Genomic DNA, 12407 nt, shown 5'->3' on the forward strand with positions numbered 1-12407 from the left:
ATCAATCACTGTCCAACAGCCGGGGTTTTAGCTCTTTCCTTGTAAAGGTAAGATATGGAGGACATCATCAACCAACAGGTTGGTCCGTTACCTGGTAGTAATTAATGAGTTCTTCTAATTCATCGGCGTGCACGACGATATGCAAACCGCACATCTGGGCCAAGCGGAATTCCTTCCCATCAACGCAGGCAAAGCAAACCTGAAAAGGGAAGAGGGTTGGAGTTCTGTTTAGGAAAAGGGGAAAAAAGTTTAGCCTCAGATCCAGAGGTGGCATTCAGCCAGTTCTGACAGGTTCTGGAGAACCGGTAGTGGAAATTTTGAGTAGTTCGGAGAACCGGCAAATAGTTAGGCTGGCCCCGCCCCTGCTGCCTCCCAGCTGATCTTCTTCTGTTGCCCTGAATAGGAGAACGGAGCTGGAAAGTGGGGTGGGAAGGGAATGGAGATTTTGCAATGTCCTTTCCCTGCCACGCCCACCAAGCCAAGCCACACCCGCCAAGGCACGCCCACAGAACCGGGTCAGATCCCTTATTGTCTTTGTTGGGGAGAGTTGTAACCCTGCCTTAGCCCTCAAAGTGGCTGGGTGACTTTGGGCCAATGACTCTCTCTCAGTCCAACCCCACCTCAGCGGGTTGTTGTTGAAGGGAAAATAGGAGAAGGAAGGCGACTTGGATATGTTTGCTGCCTTAAGTTATTTGTAAAAATAATAAAGGCGGGAAAATGAATGAATGAATGAATCCAGATGTATCACTTCTGATCGTACATTCTCCTCTTTATTGAGACCCTCACCATCTTCTGGGGTGAAACCTAAAAGTTAGGGGGGGCGCAGGAAGCCAAGAACTTACCTCCTTCCAAGTTCTTGTGCTGTTTGCCTTCCGGGCCCCATCCACCGCTGCCTGGTATTCACCCAAATGAACCAACGTGGAGGCCAAGCGGCCAAAATTGGAGACGTTGTTGTACAGAAGTTTGGCTGCATCGTACATCTTCTCCTCATAGCAACGGTCCCCAACCTACGGAGGCAAGAAGACGTCGGTGGGTCTGTGGTTTATTGGTTAAAAGAAACGGCTGGAGTCCCCCTGCCTAGTTATGCCACGCTGACCACCAAGGGGTGAACACGCTGTGAAAGTCCACTCTTACATCCTCCTGAAGGCGCAGGATAGAAGCGGTTCTAGTCCACCCTCAGCTGCGAAAGTGGATGAGGTGGGACCACTGTTTAGTTTACAGGATGGGAAAAATGGTTAAGTTAAAAGTTAATATAAATATATAAAAGATCTTCTCTGGTGAGGGAGATCTCTAATCAGTCGGCCTACCTAGGACACTCCAAATGATTTGAAGCTCTCTTCAACCATAGAAGCTGAGTGGGAATCTTTAAACCACTGTTTCTCAACTGAGCCGAGGTGGCGCAGTGATTAGAGTGCAGTACTGCAGCCACTTCAGCTGACTGCTAAGCTGCAGTTCGGCGGTTCAAATCTCACCGGCTCAAAGCCTTCCATCCTTCCGAGGTGGGTGAAATGAGGACCCAGACTGTGGGGGCGATATGCTGACTCTGTAAACCGCTTAGAGAGGGCTGAAAGCCCTATGAAGCGGTATATAAGTCTAACTGCTATTGCTATCGCTATAAACAACTTTAAAGGTGCATGGACTTCAACTCCCAGAATTCCTCAACCAGCCACTGAAGTACATACCCTGTTTCCCTGGATAATAAGCCCTCCCTGGATAATAAGCCTAATCGGGATTTTGAGCGCATGTGCTAAAATAAGCCCTCCCAAAAAAATATTGCAACACAGCAACAGCCATGAGGTGACCACGCTCGCCGCCTCCTGCACCTCAAAAATAATAAGACCTCCCCGAAAATAAGGCCAAGTGCTTATTTCAGGGGTCAAAAGAAAATAAGACCCTATTTTTTAAAGCTATGTTTCTCAACCCTAGGAACATTTAAGACCTACATACTTCAACTCTTTTAAAACCTACCATGTTTCCCCGAAAATAAGACATTTATTTTCGGGGAAACACGGCAAGTCTTAAAAGAGTTGAAGTACACAGGTCTTAAATATTCCTAGGGTTGGGAAACATAGGTTTAAGACATTCCCTTTGACTAAGATATTCATTAAGGGAAAAATGCTATACAGGAAATCCTTGACTTACAACCAAAATTGAGCCCAAAATTTCTGTTGCTCATCAAGAGAGCTGTTAAGTGAGTTTCGCCCCCTTTTACAATTGGCAAGTGTCCGAATTTTGATCACATGCTGCTGAAGTGGTTGTGTGAGAAAAACACTGATAAGTCACTTTTTTTTTGGTGCTGCTGTAACTTCGGACCATCACTAAACAAAGAGTTGTAAGTTGAGGACTTCCGGGAACTGCATATTTCCAATTCATTCAGACTCCAATGCTTCTCCCTCTTCCGGAGTTTGGTCTCACTCCAAGCATCCCCCATTGCCTACCAAATCTCACTCACACCCCTCCACCTGATTCTACCGCCTCCTCTGTGCTCCGACCTTCAGTTGGCTAGAGTCCCACTCCAGAGCCTCCTCAAAATCCTAACACTGGGTACCTTACCCGAATGATCCCTCTTGCTGAGTGTGTTAAAGCTGCAACCAAGCACATCGAATCTAAGGATTCTGTGTTTTGCAAGCCCCACGAAAAGATCAGAGCAGCAACTACAGCCAGACTCCCTCCCTACTTCCTTTCTCTTACAACCACCTTGTGAGGTGGGTGAGGTGAGAACCCATGACTAGCTCAAGAGCATCAGGGCAGGGTGGAGATTTGAACCAGCTCCTCTCTTCCTCCTTCACCCCTCCGAGGCTCCCAGGAAGAAACTCCATCCTGTTAACAACCAGCAGACAAGAGGAAGGAAGGGGAGGGGAATAAAAAATAAAGGAAATGCTACGTTTGGGTGGCAATTCTTACAAACGTCACCCAGTCGCCTTGCAGGGGAGGCGGACGGCATAAAATTTTAATAAGCAATAAATAAAAGGGGAGGGGAATGGGGGAGCTACTGACCTTCCCAACCCTGCAGAGATGGAAGGCAGAAGTCTAATCCCAGAATTAGAATAGAATAACAAGAGTTGGAAGGGACCTTGGAGGTCTTCTAGTCCAACCGCCTGCTTAGGCAGGAAACCCTATACCATTTCAGACAAATGGCTCTCCAACATCTTCTTTAAAACTTCCAGTGTTGGGGCATTCACAACTTCTGGAGGCAACTTCTGTTCCACTGATTAATTGTCCTCACTGTCAGGAAATTTCTCCTTAGTTCTAAGTTGCTTCTCTCCTTGATTAGTTTCCACTCATTGCTTCCTGTCCTGCCCTCAGGTGCTTTGGGGAATAGCTTAACTTTCTTAATCTAAGGATTAAGAAAAACCCTCAACCTGCAGATTAAAAAAGGAAAGAAAAAAAAAGCCAGGAGGGAAGCACTCACTTGCTGAATGTGGGCATTGTTGGGCCCGTTGATGAATTCTTCCAGTTCGGCCAGGCGGTTTGTTTTAGCCAGCGCAAAGATGAGCTCCGTCTCCACGTAGGATTCTCGGGCCTTTCTACGGGCCATCTGCAAGTACTTCACCAGCTCTTCCCAGTTGCCTAAGTGGGGGACAATAAAAAGGGGAGGGGGGAGGCAGCTCCTAGTCACATTGCAGGATCCATTTGAGGGCCATTCACTTCCTATCCTTCAAAAAGGAGACGGGAGAGAAGGTTTTAACGGCCATGGTGATGCCAGCCTCGCCGGGGCAGTGCTCAGCCGGTGACAAATGTCCCTTTAAAACCAGGACTGGGAAGAGGGGGGGGTGGGAGGAGGAGGAAAGAGAGAGGCATCCCAGCATGTGCAGCCCTGGTGAAATCAAAAAGACTGAGCCATCAGTGTGCCGATTAAATTCTACTTGACGCTCGGGCTGTGTGTGGAATTTTATTAGAGCCAAACAGTTGCTCAATTCTTGCACAGTGGAACACAAGCTTCCCAAAACTGGGAGGAAGGGAGGAGGGGGAAAAAAATCAGGTCAGCCAAACAATCCACTTCTTTGTCATTCACTCGTTATACTGGGCATGTCCGTTCACACATCTGTTGCCGAATAAATGCACTTCACAAGGACACGGGCTCCTTTCCTGTTGGAGAGGGGACGACGAGTAGGCTGCGTACAGACGTGCACAGCGAAAGGGATCTGGAGAGAGAACCGTGTCGAATGGGGAAGACGACGCCCGAATTGCATTCCCTCGGGGAAAGAGACGGGGAAAAGGGGACAGCCAATGTTCATTTCAGAGGGTTTTGTTGTTGTGACTTTTGTAACCAACACAAAGGAAATCGAGAAAGCTGGCAGAAACTGGGGAAAAGATGAGTCAGTGGGACCCTAAGCAATATAAGAGATCCTTGGTGCTCTCTGAGCTTGTTTTCTTGTAGATATTTCATTACCTAACGAGGCAAATGTTGCGGCCCACCAGAGGAGCTGGGAGCAGATTCGGACAGTGAGGAGGTTGGGGAGGAACCTGGGCCAGTCCTGGAGTCTGGGGAAGACTCTGATGAGGGCTCTGTGTCGGAGGCAGAGAGGGGGCCAGAGCCGTTTGACAGCCATCAACTGCCTTCAGCGTCGGAGATAAGTGGGGAAGAGGAACAGCCAGGGCCTGTTCCATATGTGCGGATGCGCAGAGTTGTTAGGAGAGGACAACAATTGAGGACCAAGGGCCGACTCCGGAAGAAAGGCACACGGGGGGCGCTGAATGGCCCCTCCCTGGCTAGGGAATAAATAGAAGCAAAGGGGGAGGGGTGTCTGCAGGACATTAAGTTTTGCTTATTATTGTGAAGCTTTGCTTATCCGAGTTCCTGTCTCAGAGAGACTCCTTGCCAGTTATTTCATTGAACAGCTTTGCCACTGGAAGCTCAGCCTGGCAACCATCCAAGGACTGATAAGGTCTGTTTTTGCAATTAAACCTTGTAAGGCTTATTGCTGGGGTCTTTTCTGGATGTGAATGCCAGGAATTCACATTAACCAAATAAAAAAGGGTTTGGTTTTTTTTTCGGGACAAGGAGTCTGTTTTGTGATTCTGTTAAGCCTGGGTCAGAAGACTAACCGCCCCGCGGGCCGGATGCAACCTGCGGGCCTCGAGTTTGACACCCCTGATCTAGAGCCACGGGAGACACCTTTTGTGTACTCACGAAGGCTACTTCACGGGGAGAGGAAGAAAAACAAGGCCCCCTCCTTACCGCTTGCGTTGGCAGCCTGGACAACTTCCATGTAGGACGACGGGTCGTCGGCTTTGATGTAGGAGTCGATGGCTTCCTTCACCATCCCTTTCTGGAGTTGGGCTTTGGCAAGCTGGCTCCACACCGCCGGCTCATTGCAACGCTCGGCAAACTCATAGGCCCGGTCCAGGTTCCCAATGTGCTCGATCAAAACCTAGGAAAAGAAAAAGCGATAGCTTTTTATCACCAGAGCTTTGCGAAGGTGGGCTCACTTATTAAAGAATCCTCTAGGCTGGAATACTGCAATGTGCTCTACATGGGGCTGCCCTTGAAGAGTATTCGGCGACTTCAGCTGGTCCAGAATGCGGCGCGCGAGCGATCGTGGGTGCACCCCGTTTCACCCACGTAACACCTATCCTCCGGGAGCTGCACTGGCTGCCTGTTGATCTCTGAGTGCGCTTCAAGGTGCTACTTGTCACCTACAAAGCCCTGCATGGTATTGGATCTGGGTACTTGAGAGACCGCCTACTGCCAATTACCTCCACTAGGCCGATACAATCCCATAGATTAGGCCTCCTCCGAATTCCATCAGCCGGCCAATGTCGGCTGGCAACTACCCGGAGGAGAGCCTTCTCGGTGGCTGCTCCGACCCTCTGGAACGAACTCCCCGTGGAGATTCGTACCCTCACCACCCTCCAGACCTTCCGCGTAGCCCTTAAATCCTGGCTCTCCCGACAGGCCTGGGGCTAAAGACTCCAACCCCCACTCAAATAGTATGACTGTTGTGCTTTTTTAATGATGTATCGTTTTTATGTTTGTGACTCGTTTGTCCTCCCTCCCCTTGAGTTGTGAGCCACCCTGAGTCCCCCCAGGGAAAAGGGCGGCATACAAATAAAGCATCTCAATCTCAAAAGAACAGGGAAAGACTTGACGTAACAGACCCCAAGTCAGAATTTATCCCCCTACCCCCACCCCTACAAAAAGACCCCAAAGGGGGAAACTCTCGGCAGCAACACAAGCGTTCATTGCACGTATCCAGCCCAGGGGGGGGGGGGGGGGCGTAGTTTGAGGATCCCTGATTGAATGCAATATAAAAAAAATGCAAATAATTTTTCTGCGGGGGCCACCAAAATTTTCTCAACAGACCACAGGTGGTCCACGGAGCACCAGTTGGTGACCGCTGACCTGGATGACTGAAAATCTCCATAGACTGAGTAGTGTACTGATGATGTTACCTATTTTGGTGGTGAAATGTCTGCAAGAAGACTACCAAGCCCAACGGAGCACCAAAGGCCCACGCAAAAAAAGAGGGCGTCATAAATGCAAACTTTAGCAAAGGCCAGATGGGTTTTAGAGGCGCACCAGGAGATGGAAGTCAAGGCCAACGATAAAAGCCACTTTCAGCCGTCGTTGGCACGTCAAGTTCGGTTCTGAAGGGCCGAAGTTACCTGGACGGCAGAAGTGTTAACGTCAAATTTCCGAAAGATGGCAAAGGCTTCTTCAAAGAGCTCGTTGCTGATGGCGATGTTGGCGATGTCAGGGGCATCATAGTTATCCAGACGATTGATGTATTCCATGACCCGGGTGCGATCGGCCTTGATGGCTGTCAGAATGAGCAGATTCTGGAGATTCCTTTAAAAAAAAAAAAGCAATTAAAAAGGCAAATGGATCATCAAGACAAGCTGGAGACTTACTGGACTTCAACAGACAAATTTAAGACGCATGTGGACTTCAACTCCCAGAATTCCCCAGCCAGCAAAGTGCCTCTTCAAATTATCAAAGTTTGGAAACACTAATTTAGACACCACAGGTCTTATCTCTGATTCGTCTATTTTAAGATTCTGAATAGTGAAAAGAAGAAAGTCACTTCTCCAAATACAGGCAGTCCTTGTTGTGGCCCACTAGCGGCCAGCGGAGCTGACAGTAGATTCGGAGAGTGAGGAGGTTGGGGAGGAAGATGGGCCAGTCCTAGAGTCTGGAGAAGACTCTGATGAGGGCTCTGTGTCGGAGGCAGAGATGGGGCCAGGGCTGTCTGACAGTTGTCAGCTGCCTTCGGAGTCAGACATCAGTGGGACAGAAGAACAGCTGGAGCTTGTTCCCAGTGTGTGCATGCTCAGAGTTGCCAGACGAAGGGAACAGCTAAAGAACAGGGGTTGACTTGAGAGTAAGGCCACAGGTGGATGATGAATGACCCTTCCCAGAGGAAATAAAAGAGGAGCAAAAGGGAGTGGAGTTTGCAGGAGACAATTCGCTTAATTGGTTCATGACTCTCCGTTTTGCATATATTGGCCTGGCAGCTCTCCAAGCCAGATAAGGTCTGTGATTGTTACTCCTCCCTTGAAAGACTTTGTTGGATGGGAATGAGTTTGCTTCATGCTCTTGGAAAGCCTAGGTCAGAACAGTCCTCAACTTACAAGCATTCATTTAGTGACTGTTCAAAATTACAACAGTGAAAAAGTGACTTATGACCATTTTTCACAGTTATGGCTTTAGTAGCATCACACTTATAATCCCTGTAGCATCCCCATGTTCACGTCATCAAAATTCAGATGCTTGGCAACTGGTTCTTATTTAAGATGGTTAAGTGTCCTGGGGTCATGTGATCGCTTTTTGTGACCCCCAAAATCAATGGGGAAACCAGATTTCCTTAACAACTGCAGTGATTTACTTAGCAACCGTGGCAAGAAAGGTCATAAAACGGGGCAAACCTCACTGAACAACTGAGTCGCTTAGCAAGAGAAAGTTTGGTCTCAATTGTGGTCGTAAGTCGAGGCCTACCTCTATGCAGGCATATACAGAAAGACAGGAAGATGGAACAGGTGGGTAGATAGGTGGGTGGGTAGACAAAACCCATGGACAGACAGAAAGATTGACAGATGCGCAAAATATCAACCTGTGTTCGCTGAACACGGAATTATCCAGGACAATTTTCTCCAGCAGTTCAATAAGTTCATTCGGGAGGTCAGCGGTCATGAACGCCTTGACGGTAACAGAGACCTCTTCGGGATCCTGAGTCTCGGACAGAGCTGTCTGCACAACCTGCCAATCAAAGAGGTTGCAACGGTCAACCGAGGATTGCTTATTCCAAAGTCATCCCATGTGGAAGCAAACCCAGGGGTGTCAGAGAGCATACCTGGTCAATGAGAGGCCGCCGGTAAGGGTTGCTTTCTAACAGCACGCTGGCCCACAGTTCTGGATCCTTACGGCGCACCAGGTAACGGGACAGGCTCTTGAAGAGCGAGTTCTCGTTGCATACCTGGAGAACAAACGGGTTGACAGAATGAGGATGAGGGACACCTTTGGTGGGGAAAGGAACAAAGTTTTGTAGTACCAATGGGACAGAATATTTATAGTTGTGGTTTGGAATTATGGGGTCCTTTTTTTTTAACAAAAAGTTTTTTTTATTAAACACACATTAAAATATTGGACATAGTGTAACCATCCTGGTAATGTCTTTGCCATACATACTAGAAGATAAAGTTAAATATTATAGCCACCATGCTTATTTGCAATTGGTCTATTCAGTATTTACGAATATAAGGATATTGTATTTCCATCCATGTTGATTTATTCTTGTCTTATACGTTTTTACTGTTATGATTTCATACATAATTCTACTCTCCATTCTATAAATCTTAGTCATTGCTTATTTTGGGTCTTTCCTTTTTTGTTCCAACCAGCGATAAAATTTATCCCAGATCTTATAATATTCTGATTCGTCTTCAGTTCTTCAATTCCCACGTCAATTTATCTATTTCAGCACAAATCAGAATTTTCCTAATGGAATTATGAAGTCCTTGATGCTCTCTGAGCTTGGCTGTTTTCTTAATATAATGATATTATATTTGATGCTCTCTGAGCTTGGCTGTTTTCTTAATGTAATGATATTATATTTCATTGCCAAACTAGGTAGCATCGTCATCAACTAACTGATGATGTTACCTAGTAAGGAAACATTTGCAAGAAAACCAAGATCAGAGAGCATAAAAAACTCCAAAGTTTCACAACGTGGTTTTGGAAACCTGAAAAACAAAGGGGGAAAATAAACCTGCTAGATTTTTAACTAATTTTGGAACAGGCTTTGGAACAGAGCCTAGACTCAGTTCCCCCAAATGTACAGACCAAGGATAGCAATGGCTTTACTTCTCATGAACGAGCAAGCTTAGAGGGCCACAAAGAATGTAAGAAAAGAGGTATTTTCAGAAAGGTCTGTACAATAACTGAGGTCATTCACAGTGGAGAACATTTGTAACTCAGGTCTCAATTGTGGCCATAAATCGAATCCATATACCAGAGGTGGGGAAACACAGCCCTTTTATGACTTGTGGACTTCAACTCCCAGAATTCCTGAGCCAGCTGGAAAACACGGCCCTTTGATGAGTGGTGGACTTCAACTCCCAGAATTCCTGAGCCAGCCATGGGAGGCCATGGGAATTCTGGGAGTTGAAGTCCACCACTCATCAAAGGGCAGTGGTTTCCCAACTCCTGCTCTATACCAAAGGGATTCCAAAAGAATGAACCAGGAATCTACTTCCCATCCGTTTTGGCCACCCATTTCCAAGAAACTCACGTTGATCAGCTCCTGGTCACACTGTCCTCGCTCGTAAGCCACGCAAGCTAGATGAGGATCTCTCTTCTCACAGTACTTCCCCACCACACGGCTGTCGTAATAAGGGTTCTCTCGTAAAAACCTTTCCGGGTTGTTGTTACTATCGATGTAAATTTTAGCCAGGGCGTTGTGTGTAGCTGGTTCTTCACAACCCTCGTGGATTCTGGCCTCTAGCCATGGCAGGAGGAGTTTCAACCTAAGGAGAGAACAGCAATTTGGGTTTTGGACCAGCTCCCAAACTGGGGTCCCCAACCTTTACTATTATATAACTATCTTATAACCCGGGGTATTTATTTATCCTAATCTTGTATTAGACAGGATTTCTAATGTTGGATTTCTAATGTTGGATTTCCCCCCTTACCAGACAGAGCCCCCTTGTGGAGTACTGTGAAGCCATTACCATGCCAACTCTACTGCGTTGTACAGTAGAAGCCATTTTAAGGCACAACAGGCTGTACCTTAACAGAATATAGACCCCGAGGGTTATTTTTAGGGGTGTCTTACCCCCCCCCCCCAGTATTTGTTTCCAGAGAGTAAGCCATCTGTGTACCAAGTTTGGTTGAAATAGCTTGAGGTGTTCCAGAGTTTTGCTGGAACATACACACACATACACACACACAGAGCACCATTTTATATATAGACAGATAATAAATAAAATAATAAAATCCTTGCAGCTTTTATTTTATTTCATGAGTTCACATATGGAGTTCCTGATCTCTTCTTCTCAAGCAAACTGGTCCAGCCTGCTCATTATGCTAACCAACTCCTATCCCATCTGTGGATTCAACCAGGGTTATTGTCTGAATTCCTCCAGGCTAATTTCTCAACCTATTCCTAGTTGAATGTTTTTCAAACCTTAGCAACTTTTAAGACTTGTGGACTTCAACTCCCCAGAATTCCCCAGCCAGCCATGTTCAAAGTACAGAAGAAGAAGACTGGCAGACTGACAAGTCGTAGAAATAAAACAAAACAAAATAAATATTGGCTATTCTGCCAGCTGTTAGCTCTGGAACTGAAAGATACGATGGAATTCCCAGGAAATTACCTGTTCCTTTTTTCCACTTCGGCGACAAGTTCATCGGTGGAGAACTGGCCTCGCACCACCAGGATCAAATTCTTGATGACGTCTTCAGAGCAGTCCACATCCAACAAGCCACCAATGACCACCGGCAGACGGCTGGGGTTCACCTGAGGCCACCATTCAAGTCAAGTCAATTTCAATTCAAGTGTAGGCTAGTCAGTTGTTTAGATTGGATGTAGCTGCCCGCTCCAGGGGACCCTGTGCCTTAACAGATGGCCTTACCTTTTGCACGTAGATCTCAATATATTTCTGAAGATTGTTCCTATACAGGTACAGGACCAGGTCGTGGACAAAGTCAAAGCGGTCGCAAACAATGATCAGCGGGAGCTGGTCTGTCAACTTGGCTTCCTGCAAACAGAAAGCAAGAATTTGATGGTTTATTTATTTCATGGCTTAGAGCTGCCAGGCTCTATAGCAAAAAGCCAACAATAAATAAAAACATAATCGCTTAATCTTTTAAAAACACCTAATGTATCAAATATAAATTGGCAACCAGATGTTGTAGCCCACCAGTGGCCAGCAGAGTTGGCAACAGATTTGGACAGTGAGGAGGTTGGGGAGGATGATGGGCCAGCCCTGGAGTCTAGGGAAGGCTCTGATGAGGGCTCTGTGTCGGAGGCAGAGAGGGGTCCAGGGCCGTCTGACAGTTATCAGCTGCCTTCAGAGTCAGACATCAGTGGGGCAGATGAACAGCTGGAGCCTGTTTCCAGTGTGCCCATGCAGGGAACAGCTAAAGAACAAGGGTCGACTTGGGAGTAAAGCCACAGGTGGACCGTGAATGGCCCCTCCCAGAGGAAATAAAAGAGGAGCGAAAGGGGAGGGGAGTTTGCAGGAGACAATTAATTCACTTAAGACTCCTTGCAATTTTTGCAGGTATCAGCCTGGAAGCTCTCCAAGCCAGATAAGGTCTGTAATTGTAAATCCTGCCTTGAAAGACTTTACTGGATGTGAGTGAGCAGAATTCATAGTAAATTGATAAAAGGGTTTTTTGTCGGGACAAGGAGTTTGCTTCATGCTCTTGGGAAGCCTCAGTCAGAACACCAGACAATAAGTGATAAATCTTTGCATTGATAAGCCCAAGAATTGAACTAGCCAGGAACAACTGAACTCTCATTCAAATCTCTCCATAAAAGGACATGTTTCAAAGTTTCCATCTTTTTCAAGTTCTTTCATGGATCGTTCATATTAAAGCTATCCAGGTTTTCCAGCCAGCTCAGGTTCCAGAAAGAGTTTTACCAAAAGCACAAGACCACAAAGGATTACAAGCCTATTCTAAACATTGTATTTATCAGCTGCAGCAATTACCGAGTGTGCAGGATGAACTCTGGGATGGCAAGAAATAAATAAGATATAGGCGTCTTTTTTCCCCCTGCCACAGGCTCATAAATTGCAGTGGTTAAACAATTCCCAGATATCAAGAGAGAGAATTTTTTTGCCAACTGGGAAAATATAAAAAATGCTTCTCTAATTCTGCTTCTAAATACATGTGAATGGATAAAAAGTTGGGGATTGATACTCAAGATTGCCTTCATTTGAAAGGAAGATTTTCATTTAAT

The 12407-nt window shown here is 46.5% G+C and overlaps 1 protein-coding gene across 4 annotated transcripts in view; it reads right to left on the reverse strand.

Moving 5' to 3' along the window:
- CLTC (clathrin heavy chain) overlaps positions 1–12407 on the reverse strand; it is a 110565-nt gene that overhangs the window by 22522 nt on the left and 75636 nt on the right. For all 4 annotated transcript variants that reach the window (XM_087717111.1, XM_087717110.1, XM_087717109.1 and 1 more), the window contains 10 exons: positions 11074–11199; positions 10816–10958; positions 9732–9966; positions 8295–8417; positions 8055–8200; positions 6610–6793; positions 5183–5375; positions 3413–3570; positions 843–1007; positions 92–199 (listed from right to left, as the gene is read on the reverse strand). In XM_087717111.1, coding sequence (XP_087573237.1) covers positions 92–199; positions 843–1007; positions 3413–3570; positions 5183–5375; positions 6610–6793; positions 8055–8200; positions 8295–8417; positions 9732–9966; positions 10816–10958; positions 11074–11199 — 1581 coding nt within the window. The remainder of the gene's footprint in view (positions 1–91; positions 200–842; positions 1008–3412; positions 3571–5182; positions 5376–6609; positions 6794–8054; positions 8201–8294; positions 8418–9731; positions 9967–10815; positions 10959–11073; positions 11200–12407) is intronic.

The sequence above is a fragment of the Thamnophis sirtalis genome, unplaced genomic scaffold (genome assembly GCF_051295495.1).
Source record: "Thamnophis sirtalis isolate CommonGarterSnake01/CBP01778 unplaced genomic scaffold, rThaSir2_p1.2 scaffold_6, whole genome shotgun sequence".
NCBI lineage: Eukaryota > Metazoa > Chordata > Lepidosauria > Squamata > Natricidae > Thamnophis > Thamnophis sirtalis.